General features: G+C 42.8%; 1 protein-coding gene across 1 annotated transcript in view; it reads right to left on the reverse strand.

The window, feature by feature from the left end:
* Positions 1 to 17,137, reverse strand: part of LOC306862955 (contactin-associated protein-like 2) — a gene marked incomplete at its 5' end in the record, with an annotated part of 449,762 nt that overhangs the window by 227,401 nt on the left and 205,224 nt on the right. Inside the window, 2 exons of the mRNA XM_079406069.1 lie at positions 14,411 to 14,669; positions 16,190 to 16,333. Of these exons, the coding sequence (XP_079262195.1) occupies positions 14,411 to 14,669; positions 16,190 to 16,333 (403 nt within the window). The remainder of the gene's footprint in view (positions 1 to 14,410; positions 14,670 to 16,189; positions 16,334 to 17,137) is intronic.

The raw sequence follows: 17,137 nt of genomic DNA on the forward strand, positions 1-17,137 counted from the left end.
AGTCTTTGGTCTCGTTAAATTATTATTTGTTCCAGAGCAAATAGTTTTGACAAAATATTATCATGTTTATACAATGCTGTATATTGCGCCGTCTTTGTACGGTTGGCTGAATTGTAAATATGTAAATTACAGTAAATATGATTACAGTAAATATGATTATTCAATAAGTAATATTTTATATAAATAATAATAGTATTTAATAATAGTGTTTAGTACCGAGGCATGGTGCGTGATGGTGATTTTAGTTACATTGTTCCACCATTAGATGGCGACAAGAGACTGTTTTTATGAGTCAGCACTGCATTAAATTATGGAAGCCCGTTTCCGCCACTGAATAAAAAATTAAAAAGGTAATTGTGACTATTTATCTCATAATTCTGACTTTTTTTCTCAGAATTGCGTGATACATACTCGCAATTCTGACTTTTTTTTCTCGGAATTATGACTTTATAACTCGCAATTGCGAGTTTATATCTCACAATTCTGTGAAAAAATGTCAGAATTGCGAGATAAAAAGACGCAATAACCTTTTTTTTTTTTTTATTCAGTGGCGGAAACGGGCTTCCATATTAAAGACTTTTACTTTGAAAAATAAACGCCCTTTGTGAACAAGTTAATTTTACTTTCAACAATGACGAGGCTAACAAATGAGTAGTGCTGTCATCACAAATCACGCTTAACGGATGAAAGGAAATTGACGATAAGAAAAAGATAACGCTTTCCTCAGTGGAAAGTTCAGACTAATGTTTTATCGTCTGTAGGAGATGCTGTATCAGATGCAGGTAATCACAGTCGCTCAGTCCATCTCTCTCATAATACAAGCTTTTACTACAGTAATACAATACATTTTCAATGAAGCAACTCAATGTTCCTTCATTGCTATTTCTAAAGTGACGTTTTGGAATTAGTAATGGAGCCTTGGGCTCAGCTGATAAACTGTTAACTTTTAGATTTAAATCTGTGGCGGAAGGAAGTAGTTCTGCACAAAAGAGGGCTTTTAAAGACACTTTGTTGTTGTTTCAAATTTATTTACACACTCGTGCCGTCGAATTGTTGTATAAACGCAATATCACACCCGTAGACGTGTGATATGGCTGTATATCACACGGCTGTGATTACCTACGGCCGAATCACAGCTGTGCGATATACAGCCATATCGCACTTCTACTCGTGTGATATTGCTCATATATATATATATATATATATATATATATATATATATATATATATATATTCCATGGTCTGTATGAATACTGGATTTTGATTGGCTGGCAGGTATGCAGTAAAACCGTTTAATGCACAGGTAGTGCTAAGTCAGTTTAATCACCATTCCATATTAATGCACTGCTTTACTTGCCGCACACAGACACACACATACAGAGAGAGAGAGAGAGAGAGAGAGAGAGAGAGAGAGAGAGAGAGAGAGAGAGAGAGAGAGAGTGGGAGATCACAGATTGCGCTGCGCACACACATAAACTTGTTGTCAACTCTTCCCCGCAATTTTTATTAATAAAATAGCCTAGATACTAGATCGCTACATTATATTCCTCAACAACGAGGTGGTAAAATTTTTGTTTTTTAAGTAATTAATTGTTTGTAGAGAGAGACGCGCAGACACAGGTAATGCACACAACTGTCATCTCTCTTTTTCTCTCTCTCGTTGTCTTTCTCTCTCTTGATCGATCGATAATTAATTGAAATAATAATTCATTCATATAAATGTGATCTTACCGCACTATTTCATCTCTGTATCTGATTTGAAGCAGGCAGAATGCTAGAGCTAACAAACCGTAACAGACGAAAAATAACTGTAATTTTTACCCTTCCAATCAAATATTGCGCTGCAAAGAGAAATACTAGTTTTAACTAGTCATGAATCTGGTCTATGAACTTCCATTCACTCACCACCAGAGGTCACTCGCTCACCACATGGACTCTTGCACCACACTAACTGTTGCACGCCACCTCAGACTACAATTCCCATCATCCATTGCACTGATGACACACAGCTGATTGCACTGATCACACAGCTGATTGCACTGATCACACACCCTACATAAACCATGGACTTCCTCTTCCTCTCTGCCGAGTATTGTATTGCGTTTATCACTCCCCTAGTGTTAGCGGCCTTACCGAGCCAGTCTGTGTTTTTATGTTTAGTTCCAGTATTGTTCTGCATTTATAACTCTCCTAGTTTTAGCTGCGATACAGAACCCTCTTTGTTGTCTTAGCCTTGCCTTGTGTGTTTTCTAGTATTTCGATTCTTGCCCGTGTTTCCTGGATTAACCCATTGCCTTGCCGTTCGGACTCTGTTTGCACCTCTCTTGGACCACTGCTCGTTTACCTGGATTATCTCTCTGCCTCATCCTGTTGGATATTGTTCGCCGATCAAAGACCCATGCTTGTTCTAGGAATACTCTTGTGTCTTGCCCGTGCCATACCTGTTTGCTGTTGTTTGATAATCCTGCCTGTTATTGACTATGTTTATTAATAAAAGCTTGCACATGGATCCGCACGTCTCACGTCTCGTTCGCCCCGTTACAGCCTCCATATCGTGCATTTAAAATCCTTTAATGCATGGAAAGCCGTTGATTATCCCTTGCATATATTATATATATATATATATATATAATAACCGACCCAAACTGTAGCGTACATATTTAAAGGTTAATTATTATTGTGTCAAAAGTGTAATTATAAGAATAAAGTGTGATTATTACAATTACAAAAAATATATATGAACAATATATAACAACAACAACAACAAAAGTAATATTTGAAAATAAATTATTGAAACATTTTCTGGTGGAAAATATTATTTAAGTAATGAATAATTTTTCCCCCTCTATCCATTCTATCTACACGTTTCTGCCCAGAAAAGACTTCACTTCGGAAGCATGCCGATGATGCCTTAAAAATGCTGCCTTTGTAGACAGCTCTCTGAGATTTTGGAACAGAGAAAATGACTCTCTTTGTTCAAAAAGGCTGTGTGAGACATCTGTTCATTTTGGCTGAAGAGGAAGGCAAACAGGAAGTAGTAGTCTGAAAGAAAAAAAGCTGTTAAAGAACGATTCAGAGCAGCTTTTGAGACCCACTGTGAACAAACATCCCTGAAAGATCAATGGATTATTGCATAACATCCATCAAGATCGTTCACTAACTCTGAATTCAAAGCAGGAAATTAAAATCGCATCCTCCCTGAACAATGTAAGGAATGGCAGCCTCGCATCTATTCTGCCATCTATGGACAAACTCCTCCATCATTTGGAAATGGAGACACTGTTGACACAATACAAGCTTTTGAAACCAATCTGCTAGAAAGCATGTGTTAAAAAGTCTCAACAGTCTGTGAGATTATATCTGCTTTATCGTGAGCACACAGGGATAATACACAAGGTTTTCTATTGAGAAGTCCACATTTCTTTTTTATTTTAGTCACTCATTTTTTCTCTGCTATGAAGAAAGTCCGATGAATATCAGCCTCCATTATGCTCTGAAACGTCTCAGGTTACGTATGTAACCATGGTTCCCTGAAGGGAACGAGACGCTGCGTCGAAACGCATATGGGGAACGCCTTCAGCGTGACCAGGCTCTGAATATGATGTGTAATCAGTCAAACAAGGGCGAGGCGTCACGGGCGGGGTGACGTCACGACCAGGAAGCATATAAGCACGTGCGGCGGAGCCGGCTTCAGCTTCAAGTCATGAAGCAAGCGCTGGCAGGGATGCCGGAAGTGTGGCAACGCGACGCAGCATCTCGTTCCCTTCAGGGAACCATGGTTACATACGTAACCTGAGACGTTACCTTCCAGGAACTTCGAGCTGCGTCGAAACGCATATGGGAACGAGATACCAACGCCGCCAGACTGACAAGTCCCTGCCTGGTGTCAGGACGAAAGGACAGAGGAGCCGGGAGTGGCTCGGATGTCGAGGTCATAGAACCTAACGAAAGTCAGGGGCGTGGACCACCCAGCTGCGTTGCAGATGTCCTGCATGGAACACCTACCCAGAAGGCCTTGGAGGCCGCCACACCTCGGGTTGAGTGCGCTCTGACTCCCACCGGCGGGGGGAGCTCAGAGGCCTCGTATGCCAAAGCCATGGCACCCACAATCCACCTACTAAGAGGAGGGCTTCGTAGCAGGAAGACCCCTCTTAGGCAGACCATAGCACACGGGCAGCTGGTCCGACTTTCTCCACAGGGAGGACCTGTGGATGTATGCGTCTAGTGCTCGCACTGGACACATACAGTTGTGCTTCTCCTGGTCTGGCTCCCCGAAGGGAGGAGGACAGAAGGCCTGCAGTACGACCGGCTGTGGAACGACCGATGGGACCTTTGGAACATACCCCACACGGGGGTAGAGGAATACTTTCGCCGAACCGGGCGCAAAGTGAATAGAGGCCGTAGTCAGGGCCTGAAGGTCACTCACCCTCCTCAGAGAGGTGATAGCCAATAAGAAAACGGTCTTGATAGTGAGGAGTCTCTCAGTTATCTCCTGAATGGGCTCGAAAGGTGCATTGCACAGAGCCTCCAGAACCACAGCCAGATCCCACGTAGGGACGAGATCGTACCGGAGGCCTAAGCCTCAGCGCACCACGGAGGAAACGTGTAACCAGGGGGTGTCTACCCACTGACTGGCCACCGGTAAGGGCGTGGTATGACGAAATAGCTGCCACGTAGACCTTAACAGTGTAATGGGTTACCCCTGCGGAGAAACGGGCCTGCAGGAACTCCAGTACTACACCAATGGGGCAGTTGACTGGGTCGAGCTGGCGGTCCCCGCACCAAGAAGTGAAGAGCCTCCACTTCAAGGCGTACAGTTTCCTCGTAGAGGGAGCTCTGGATTGGAGGATGGTCTCGACAACCTCGGTTGACAGACCGGAAGCTATGAGCTGTGCCCCCTCAGGGGTCACACCAACAGCTTCCATCAATCCGGGCGAGGGTGCACCTCGGTGCCCCCGGCCTGTGAGAGGAGGTCCCTCCTGACGGGCGCTCCCCACGGAGTGCCGTCGAGGAGAGATATCAGGTCCGAGAACCATACTCGGCCTGGCCAGAACGGTGCTACTAACAGTAGACTGACCTCGTCCCGGCGCACTCTCGCCAGAACTCCAGGGAGCAGAGCGATCGGGGGGAAGGCGTACAGACGGAGCCTCGGCCACGTCTGTACCATAGCGTCCAGTCCCAGAGGACCAGAGGGGACATTGCGCTGACTCTCGAGTGGCGAAGAGGTCCACCTGTGCCTGGCCAAAACCTTCCACATCTGCTTCACCCCTCAGGGTGAAGCATCCATACCCCGGGCCTCGGCCCCTGTCTCGACAGGACGCCTGCTCCCACATAAAGATGCCCAGGAATGTGCACAGCTCTCAGTGATAGGAGCTTGCCCTGGGACCACACAAGGATCTGGTGTGCCAGCTTATACAAGGGGCGCGACCGCAGACCTCCTTGGTGGTTGCTGTAAGAGACCACTGCCGTGCTGTCGGTGCGCACCAGCACGTGGTGATCTCTTAGGTCTGGGAGGAAGTGCTTGAGCGCACGGAACACAGCTAGGATCTCTAGCTGGTTGATATGCCACGTCAGGTGGCGACCACTCCACAGACCGCGGGCAGGGTGGCCACTCATGACCGCACCCCAACCGTTGAGGGAAGCGTCCGTCGCTAGCGAGACGCGGCGTCAAGGAGCTCCCAGCACCGGGCCCCCGGGACAAGAACCAAGGATTCCTCCACATGTCTAAGGCACGGACAGCGGCATGACACTTTGACAGCGCGGAGCGAGTCTCCCCTCAGGGAGACCCCCTTGGTCTTGAGCCACCACTGTAGGGGCCTCATGTACAGCAGGCCAGAAGGAATCACGCTGGACGCAGCTGCCATGAGCCCAAGCAGTCTCTGAAACTGCTTGACAGTGAATGGCTGGCCTTCTCACACTCTCTCGACTGCCGTGAGGATCGACTCGATCCGAGCAGGGGTCAACGAGCCTGCATCGTGGTCGAATCCCACACTACACCTGGATAAGTGGTTCTCTGAGCTGGAGAAAGCACACTTTCCTTGGCGTTTAGTCTTAACCCCCCAAATCTTTCATGTGGGCGAGAACGACACCTCGATGCCAAATCGCCGCCCGCTCTAATTGAGCGAGGATCGACCAATCGTCGATATAATTGAGTATGCGGATGCCCTGCAGTCGCAACGGGACCAGTGCCGCATCCACACACTTGGTGAAAGTGCGGGGTGAGAGTGCTAGGCCGAGGGGAAGAACCCGATACTGATACGCTTTGCCCCCGAAAGCGAACCTCAGGAACTCCCTGTGAGAGGGAAGGATGGGTACATGGAAATAGACATCTTTGAGGTCTGTCGTGACAAATCAGTCCTCGGACCTGATTTGAGACACGATCTGCCTGACAGTGAGCATCTTGAACTTCAGCTTTCTGGCTGAGCGGTTCAGAAGACTCAAATCCAGTATGGGCCTCAGCCCCCCATCCTTCTCTGGAACAATGAAGTACAGGCTGTAGCAGCCGGCGTGGACTTCGTGAGGAGGAACCAACTCGATGGCTTCCTTCCTCAGCAAAGTATCGACTTCCTGTTCCAAGACCAGAGCCTGCTCGGGGCGGACCGTAGTCACACAGACCCCGTTGAACAGCGGAGGTGGCCCATCGAACTGGATGGAATAGCCAGCCTCTACCGTCCGCAGGACCCAAAGAGACACATTCGGCAGTCGCTGCCAGGCTGCCAAACGATCTACTAAGGGAATCAGTCTCTCGAGACTGACCTCTGGTGTTAGAGAAGCGGCCAGACCGCTGCCTCGCTGTGGCGCACCGGCAGGAGACGCGTAATCTGGCGGCCGAGACGAGTTTCTCAGGCCTGCTGAAATCACAGGCGAAAAACCTGAGAGTAATATTCGCTGGGACCTGCTGTGCCCTGGAACTGCAGGGTTGACAGACAAATCCCCGGAGGGCACCGAGGGGAGACGGTCACCGTGTGCCGTGGTGTAAGCCGCTCCACCCCAGTAGGGGTCGTCCTCCGTAGTCCTGGGGCTCACCCGTCAGGACCTCTGAACGAACCAGACCCTGCAAGGCAGGACCCAAAGAGACACATTCGGCAGCTCGCTGCCCAATGATCTTCTAAGGGAATCAGTCTCGAGAGACTGACCTCTGGGTTCAGAGAAGCGGCCAGACCGCTGTCTCGATGCGGCGCACCGGAATGAGACGCGTAATCTGGCGGCCGAGGCGAGTTTCTCGGCTCCGCGCTGCCGGGCGGACAAACCTGAGAAATATACTCGCTGGGACCGGCTGTGCCCTGGAACAGCGGCAGGGTCAGCAGACAAGTCCCTGGAGGGCACCGAGGTGAAGTGGTCACCGAGTGCCGCGGTGCAAGCCACTCCACCCCAGTAGGGGTCGCCCTCCGCGGCCCTGGGGCTCGCCCGTCAGGACCTTTTGTGCGAGGAGCTGGTATGCGGAGGAGGCTGCGCCCGCCCAGCAGCCACCTGAGTTTAGAGAGCGCGCATACCCTCTGCCCACCAAAGATGTTGTAAGCAGAGCAGGAGCCTTCAAAGGCGATGCCGTAGAGGGAGACAGATAGCTCGCAAGCGTCTGTTCAACCCGCGGCATCGCCGCATACCCGCGCTCATTCAGTTCCCGCGGGAACGAATGGCCGGGACGAAAAGATTTCACCCGCGATCTCGACACCTCGGTGAGGAGATCGGGGAAAACGGAAGGCTCCTGTGTAGAAGTAGCTCTCTGGGGCGAGAGAGGCGGCGAAACCTCGTCAACGCTCGTCACATCAACCTCCTCGGAGGAAGAGAGACGAAGCGTTGAGCCCTCGTCTCGGGGGGAAGAGACCGCTTCCAAACCGAGAGACGGGGTGCCAGATCAGGCGCGGGAGGAGATAGGGACATGCCCGTCTGACTCTCGCCAGCCAGATCAGCCTTTTTCTCTTTTTTTTTCTCTCCGCAAGCCCCGCGAGCGCAGCCGCCGCTCTGCCCTTTTTTTTCTCTGATTTAAAGGCAGAAGCGGGACCGGCTTTATTCATTTTATGCTTGTGCAAACACTGCAGCTTACAAAGCTCATAGTTATATCATATTGGGGTGACAGAGGCGGCGAAACCTTGTGAACGCTTGTCACATCAACCTCCTCAGAGGAAGAGAGACGAAGCATTGAGCCCTCGTCTCGGGGGAAGAGACAGCTTCCACACCGAGAGACGGGGCACCAGATCTGGCGGATACGGGAGGAGATAAGGACATGCCCGTCTCACACTCGCCAGCCAGATCAGCCTGCGAGCCCCACGAGTGCAGCCGCCGCTCTGCCTCGGCAGCAGCAGGACCGGCACCACGTGGGGAGCTCGCGAAGGCTCCCTTCTCGAAGAGAGCCCTCCGGGTGTGGAGACCGATTCTGCGTGCTCCGCACCCAGGCAGACCACGCACAAATCGCGTGTGTCCTCGCTCGTGATATAGCGAGGGCAAGGATGCACACACAACTCAAAACGTGGTCTGAAAGCTTCACCCCTGAGCTTGCCCTTGGCTTTGGCTTTGGCATGATACTGAATGCTTTCCACTTAAAACTAGGACAAACAACAGTAAATAAGACTGACACACACAGAGCGCTTCGCTGAATGACAAAAAGCTGAAGCCGGCTCCGCCGCACGTGCTTATATGCTTCCTGGTCGTGACGTCACCCCGCCCGTGACGCCTCGCCCTTGTTTGACTGATTACACATCATATTCAGAGCCTGGTCACGCTGAAGTCGTTCCCCATATGCGTTTCGACGCAGCTCGAAGTTCCTGGAAGGGAACTTACAGTTCAGTAAAGAAAAATTGAAAATCATCAGATGAACTGATTGAATTGGCAAGCAGACTGCCCAAATAAAACGTTAAAAACAACCATATCTTTATAAAAACAAACCATGATATTTACATTTCATATTCTTGCGTTCAAGGTTGGTAAACGGTGAAGATGAAAAAACAGTTTCTGGCTAAAATACATACAATAAATATATATATATACATACATAAAGTTCACTACCATTCATACCACTACAAAAGTTAATAGCCAGTAAGATATTTTTTTTCACGTTTTTGAAAGAAGTCTCTTATGCTCATGTTGCCTATGTTCATTTAATTGAAAATGCAGCAATAAATAAATAAATAAAAATGTATTATTGCAATTAAAAATAACTGGTTTCTATTTGGATATATATTATAATGTAATTTATTCCTGTGATGCAAAGCTGAATTTTTAGCAGCCATTACTCCAATTTTCAGTGTCACATGATCCTTCAGAAATAATTCTAATATGCTCATTTTTGCTCAAGAAACATTTCTTATCATCGTCATCAATGCTAAAAACAGTTGCTCTGATTAATATTTTTTTCTGGAAACAGTGACCTCTTTTTTTAAGATTCTTTGATTAAAAAAAAAAAAATCAAAAGAACAGCAGTTATTTGAAATAGAAAGCTTAATGTAAAAGTCTTTTCTGTAATTTTATCTTTCATCAATTTTATGCAGTTTTGCTGAATAAAAGTATTGATTAAAAAAACACCTGAGCTCAAACCTTTTGAAAATACACTTGATAATATTTACAAAGTAGAATTTCTGTGCTGATCACCTGAATTCTGTGGAATGCATCTAAATATTAAACTTGAGCTGATAGTAATATATTATTCCTAAAAGATGAAAGCATGGTCAGAATAGCCTAATTAATAAAGAACATATGAGATGCAGGGCATGTGTGGTACAAGTCTGCAAAAAATCTGCACAACTCTCCGTCATCCCACTGTGGTAATAAATAGCAAGTAATAAACCCAAATGTCCGTTCACCTTAACTTTCTTGGTGGAGCTGAAAGTTCAATATTGAATAGGAATACACTGCAATAATGGAGACCCCCCAAGGGAATCATAGGGCAAACACTATACCTTACTATGATTATAATGTTATATTGTCCCAGTTTATGAGATTGCTAAATTGCCTTCCGCCTGGATTGAAAACCCTCTCAAATTACCTAGGTGGGGCAAATATTTAAGACCGAAGCACAGAGTCAACTCAAATTCATAAGCACTTGAGGGCTTCATAAATTTCAAAGAAACAGATTCACTTAAACAAGCGGGATCAATAAATGATAGAATAGTAGAGAGAGACGACAGGAGAGAGGCAATTGGCAATTCTTCCAGTCTTCCGAGTTCACATGCCTTGAAGGTATCAGACCTTGGCTGGAGACACGGGAAGAGCCACAGCTGAACGCAAATAAGCAGCAAAACAAAAGTCACCGAGTAGGACAATTTGAAGTTTTTTTTTTTTTTTAATTATCCCATTAACACCATGGAACAGGTATGTTATCGGCGCGATTCATCAAACTGTCAGCAACATGACTTGTCAGTATTGCTCTTACAGGCTTACATTTCATGAGTGGAAAATCACTGGCAATTTTCAGTTGCCCTGTCAATTTCGGTTGTAATTGAACACGCAGCAATGCTCCGAATACCTATTAGGTTTTTCTTAGAGGGTATAACGGCACTAACGATTAAAAGGAAAACAAATGTGTAAAGGAACCCTATTTTAAACCACGCATGCACTGACATGTAACTAAAGATTTAACATCCGTTTCCAGACAGTATCATTATAATGATTAACGATTTTACTGCAAACAGCAGCATTTGACTAGCTCTAACTGGGTCCATTAGTAAATAAACGGAAAACAAACAAACACAAACATATTTTCACTCGATTCCTCATGCTTAATTAGAAAACATCTCAAAAGTTGGATCATTCTCTTGACAACTGCAGACTTGATTACCATGGCAACAACCTTGCTATATCACCACCTAATTATGACTAATTATGACTGCTCTGTTACTGAGGGAAGTAATCAGCACTTGCCATTGGCTCCCAAGAGATGATGATTAAATGCTGAAAAACACTGAGGAACTTACCAGCACAAGATGTTGATACGATCATAATAATTCTCGATTTAACCAAAAAGTGAAATTTTCATATTATTGGCTATTAATGAGAGATTTGATTCGAAGAAAACACTCGGATATGTTTTGTATGAATCATCTTTAATCGTTTGGATTTAGAGAAGAAGTTCTAATCCCTAACATGGTAGCATTCCCACCCATTACAAATGGATTCGCCACACTGACTCATTCATGACATGTCAATTAACTTAACGTGACGGCCGTTAATCTTCAGCGCTTAAAGAAAAAGATGATAAAAACTCGTTTCAATGCATTTAAATCAGTACGCTGAAAATGCACTAAATTGCTGAAATAATAAGTAAAAGTAAGAAGATGGCAATTATGCAAGTGTCCCCTCTGGAATTTGACTTAACTACGGCCTATTAGCAAGACTACACTCATTTACAGCACTATCAGACTCCTCGTCCACATTTCCAAAGCCAATTTGTGCCTCAAGACAAGCAGAATGGACCTTTAACCTGGACAAGAAAGGAATGGAGCCAGAAGGCAAACAAGCTGAGCTGCAAAAGGAAACAAAATATTCACACAGAACAGATGAAAGTTTACTGTATGACCCTACTAACCTGTTTGATGTCTGGATCAGTCTCCTATCCTACATCATTACGGGAAGGATAGTTTTACGAACAAACAGAATAACACTAAAATTCTCAGTGTCCTGCAATATTTATCCAATACGAATCCCAAACAAATCACTATTTTTAGTAAATCACAAACATAGAGCACAATCAAACAAATTATGCTTATTAACAGATCTTTTATTTTTAAGTACAATAAAAGATCAACATCAGCGCGATCACTGTAGTCTGATTTCTGAAGAAATGACTCTTATGAGTCAGCTCTTTTTAGAGAATCAAAAAACAACCACGGTGCAATCGGTGTCATTCAATTCCCAAACGAATCACTCTTATAAACATTTTTTTTAGTAAATAAAAACACTGACCACAACGAATTACTCTTATGAACAGTTATTTTTAGTGAATCAAAAACATGCATCATAAACAGTGTAGTGTGATTCCTGAAACTTATGAGCCGTTTTGAAAACATCCAGTGCAACCAGTACAACCTGATACCTGTACGAATGGTTGTAATAAGTCAGTTCTTCTGAGTGAATCAAACATATATATCCTACAACAGACTGCAGTATAACCTACTTCAGTGACTGGTAATTCATGTGACGTGTGTGCAATAAATAAAATGTTACCACAAATTATTTTGGTTTACTCTTTGGTAAAGAAGAACAAGTGACACCCCATATCATTACTTCCATTGATAAAGTCAATTGATCCAGTAAATCCAATAAAATGCTAAAGTCTGAAAATGGATCAAAATTTCAGATTTTATTTTATTTTACGTCTCTTCTACAGTTAAGTGCAATTACTGAATTGTGATAATTCTGCCTCTAAAATCATCAAGCAGTTATTAAAAAAAACCTGTGTAAACATACCTTTTGCAAGAATTAATAAAAAATGTATTTGTTATGAAAGCATCTTGTTATTTGCCAAAAAGAACTGCACTTCCCAATGTTTATTCCTTAAAAGAACTGTTAATAGTAGCATTAAGGAACCAGAATTACTGGCTGTATTACAACTGGCGGTAGATAGAAAATGATCAGGTGTTGTAGAATTTGACGCTATAAGGATTAGGAATTTATTGCAGCATTCCCATAAACCTTATCAGCCATTTATGGAGGCAGATTGATCATGAATGCTCTCAATTCAGCATCTATACCCCAGAACTAAAGTATTCAAGAAGCATGACTAAGGCAATCATTTATTAATTTGTCAAGGTAATACTTCTTCAGCTAACGATTCTCTGCAGATGGAGGAAAAAAAGAGTCAAAGTTCTTAAAACTAGACTCTATTTGCATTCTAATATCCCATGTCCGATTAACAAGAAAAACCCTGCCATGCAACCACACGGATAAACCTTCCTAATGTTCTATCGACAAATATATTAGGTTTCAAAGATGAAGTTGTAAAGGATTTGAGAGGCTTTCATAGAAAATGAAGAACATGTGCATGTGTTTCATTGATATTTCATGAAAAAAAAAAAAAGAAATAAAGAAATCAAATAATTCCAGGGGGGGAATCATATAATCTATCAGACAACAAATGAATAAGATTCAGTCAACCTGATTTATTATAGAGCTATAGTTGACTCTGTGGTACAGAAGAAAAAAATCACACCCCATAATCAATACTTCCATTGATAAAGTCTACAATTGATCCAGTAAATCCAATAACATGCTGAAGTCTGAAACTGGATCGAAATTTCAGATCCTGAAGACCTATTAGCTTGGGTCAGACCACAACATTAATCTCATAGCCATCACTGAGGACTCACTATGCATGGAACTCCATCAAAAAACTGTATGGAACTTTTTTGTGCAATTCGAAGTGTGCTACACACAGGTGAGGGGGCCTGTACAAACCACCTGTAGTAACACACTCTCCACTATGTGCACTGTGAACACTTTACACTATATGCACTATAGACACTTTACACATACTGCTGCGTGTACACAATCCCACAAAAGACTCAGCAATATATGTATGTTTACATGCTCATGCACAACAAATCATCCCGCACTGTTCCCCAACCAGCTGCTTGACTCAAAATGTTTCTCTGTGCACATGTACAGTATTTATGTGAAGCATTCGTATAGTTTGTATTTTTTATCTTTAATTTATTTTTTAGTTGTATAGGGTAAATATTTATATATAGTATACTTATAGTTCAAATCTGTCAGTAGGTTTATAGTGTATAGGTGTATAGGTGTATAGGTTTATCGGGTGTGTATTCACTGTGTGTGTGTGTGTTCACTGCTGTGTGTGTGCACGTTGGATGGGTTAAATGCAGAGCACGAATTCCGAGTATGGGTCACCATACTTGGCAGTATGTCACTTCACTTCACTCACTTCATAAAGCTCAACTTGAACTTGAACAAAAAGTTATTACCTGACTCTTCCATCCTGGAGTTCAATTTAGAGTCAATTTGCTTTTCTTAAAAGAGATAAAGGATTCTATAGAGGTGGAGCCCAATTAGCCTTGAGGTTAACAATGTAAGAATAACTACCCTTTCTCCTAATGGCCTATTAGCACAGGAGTTTGGCGAGTGTGTCCAGAATGTCTATAGTTGTCTTTGGGCTAATGGTCTCCTTCAGACTGACAAAGACACTTCAAAGACTAGCCTCTTTATTAATATCTCAATTGTTTGCAGTGTAAACAGCGGCAAACCTCTGAAACAACTCTTTGAGTTGTATGATCAATCAACACTTTTGCTGATTGATCATACAGTATTTAAACATATAACATTGAACATTAGGTAAATTATCAAGTAGGTGCTGCTATGCTAGAAAAACAATACATTTAAAAAAAAAAAGAGGCTGATGAAACCTTATGAGATCTCCATGTAAGACCCATCGAGTCTGTGTGGGGGAAGAATGTCAACTCACCTGATGCAGTGTCCACGCGCATGTTTTTCTGCTGAGTGACGTTAATGTGTGCTGTGACTTTTCCATCGTTTAGAGCCAATTCCAGCATTCCATCTGCCAAGGAGCTGAACAGGAGCAGGCCGCTGGGGTTCCAGGTACGGAACTGGAATCCCACAGACACCATATTGTGGTCCCTCCTCCCTGGCAGCTGCAGAAAGCTGGTGCCATTGAAGAAGACGGGGAACGTGTGTGTGTCCACACAGGAGAACGTCAGGTTGCGCTGAAAATGAGGCAGGAAACACTTTACGTACAGCTGTTCAAAATGTAGACCTACTGAGATGGTTAAACAATTGTTTATGAATCAAACGATTTCACGGCTGAACTTAGACCAGTTAAAAACCAGTTTCTATTCTGCAAAACAGATGTGTTTGTACAGCATGAAATTTGACTAGAAAATAAATCTGCCTTTCAAATGGTTAAGGACCTTTCATGTGGAACATGGGCTTAAAGAAAGATCTCTCAAAGTGCTGCTACAGCATGTTTCCAACCATGCCGTCAATTTCGGAACCTTAAGCTGGAAAAGGGGCCGCATGGAAGCAGTGACGAGAGTTTTTATTCAGAACTCTCTAGCACTACGTCCTCCTAAATGGTAATTTCGAGGCACCGAATGCACTTCAGACTTATTTCAAATATAGAGAACTTAATCAGTCTCATCACAATGAAATAGAAAAGTGCACTCAGCCTTACTCAGCGCTTCATAACAGAACCTCCGGCCATGTGATGTGTTTTATCAACCTTGAACATAATCCTTCAGTCATGAATAATAATTCAGAGCCTGTCTATGGTGGACACATGTCAAATTTGGAAAGGAGGAGAATTGTGCTATTTTCTCACTATTAAAGAGATAGTTCAGCCAAGAAATGAAAATTCTGACAATCATTTGCTCATCTGGTTCCAAACCTATATGACTTTCTTTCTTCTGTGGAACACGAAAGAAGATATTTTCAAAAATGTCTCTGTGGATTTTGTACTATGAAATTCAGTGTTGTTTGGGACCTCAATGACGTTCACTGACTTTTAAATATCTTCTTTTGTGCAAAAGAAATAAAGTCATGCCGACTTTGAACGACATGAGGGTGAGTAAACGATGATAGGATTTTATCATTTCATTTTGTGCAGTACAAGCTTGATTGGTTTATTTGTCAAAAACAAAATCTCTGGAACAAAAACATGAATCTAATTTAACCATATTTCCATTTAACATAATTCTTGTCCGATGTTCTGTGACATGATGTGCTAGTGTAACTGTACGGCAGATATAAGATTGTAATTTTAATCAGAAAAAAAACCTTGTGTCTCCTCATGTTTGTGGTTCCATTACTGAACCACAGAACACTGATATGCTTATTGGATATTATGTGCAAATTACTGCATTCTTCGCATTATCACAGGCAGTGGAAATGAGATTATTATCAGTGCTGATACCAGTCATCAAATCTGTGTAGATGATTAACATTCCCATCAGCATGTTGAAACAAATTAAACGGATCCATACAGCATAGATATGAGGTTTAAAATGCGAGATCCATCAATATCACGTCTGAACCGCTCTACATTCTGAAGCGTCAACCTTGCACAGTTCCTCATGGTCATACACCTCCACAAAACTCTTCAGGCAAAAACAACTCACCCAAACGTGTTAAATATGCACAGAACTGTCATGAATGGAAAAGTTATGCACTCAAACTCTGATTAGTCAGATATGGTTTGTGGAGTTGATTGAAAAGGGAACAGACTTACGAAACTAGAAGTGTCCAGTTTTTTTCTTCTGGCCAGGTCAGTGATGTTCTCTCCATTGTAATTGATGCTTTCCATGCAGCCTTTGAAGTTTCTTCTACCTCCTGAGACTGGCTTCCCAGAATAAGGCATTCCTCCGAAAGTCAGCTACATGTAAAAATTCAGACATAAGTCAGAAAAACAGTATCAAAGCATTGCAATCCACCAAGTCTAACACAACAATATGAGTAAACTGTAAACTGTGTGCAATATTCTATCACATTAGAAATGCATATAAGAGCTGTTTTTATGCTAAAAACATGTTTTTGCATGTAATAGTACATTTTCTACATTTTGGTTAAAATTAATTTTACGTCAAAGCAAATTAACACAGGTCTATAAATATATGTCTTGCACGTTGGTGAATTGCCAGTGTGAAATATAATGCAAATTATTCAGCAAAAGACTAGGCATGATTTTTTTTTCTTCTCCCAAAATGGTTGATGTGGGGTATTTATATATATATATATATGTATATATATATATATTCAATACATAAATAGAATATGTATGTTTAATTTTAAATGAAAAAGGTTTCATTAATACATATTTTGCTTGCTAATTTATGAAATGTTCATATTTTATTTTGAAATGTAAATGGTTCCCATATTCACCAATGATTCAACTTAACCACTTTTTTCTATATCTTTCTCTTTTTTCTACATTTCTATTGTCCTATTTTCAATTTCAACTGACAGTACACTTGTAAATTGAATTTAAATATTACTGTGAAATATAATTAACAATATTATTATTACTTCTCAGCCACAACCAAAAAATTTCAGCTTGCGACAATGGAGTAAAATTATACATATTTTGTAAAATCAGATAATATCTAGCTAATGAAAAATGCTTAGTAAGTACTATTATTCAAACTATTTCAAACAGAGCCCAGAAAGAAGCACTAGTGCT

The sequence above is a fragment of the Barbus barbus genome (assembly GCF_936440315.1).
Source record: "Barbus barbus genome assembly, chromosome: 44".
Taxonomy (NCBI): Eukaryota; Metazoa; Chordata; class Actinopteri; order Cypriniformes; family Cyprinidae; genus Barbus; species Barbus barbus.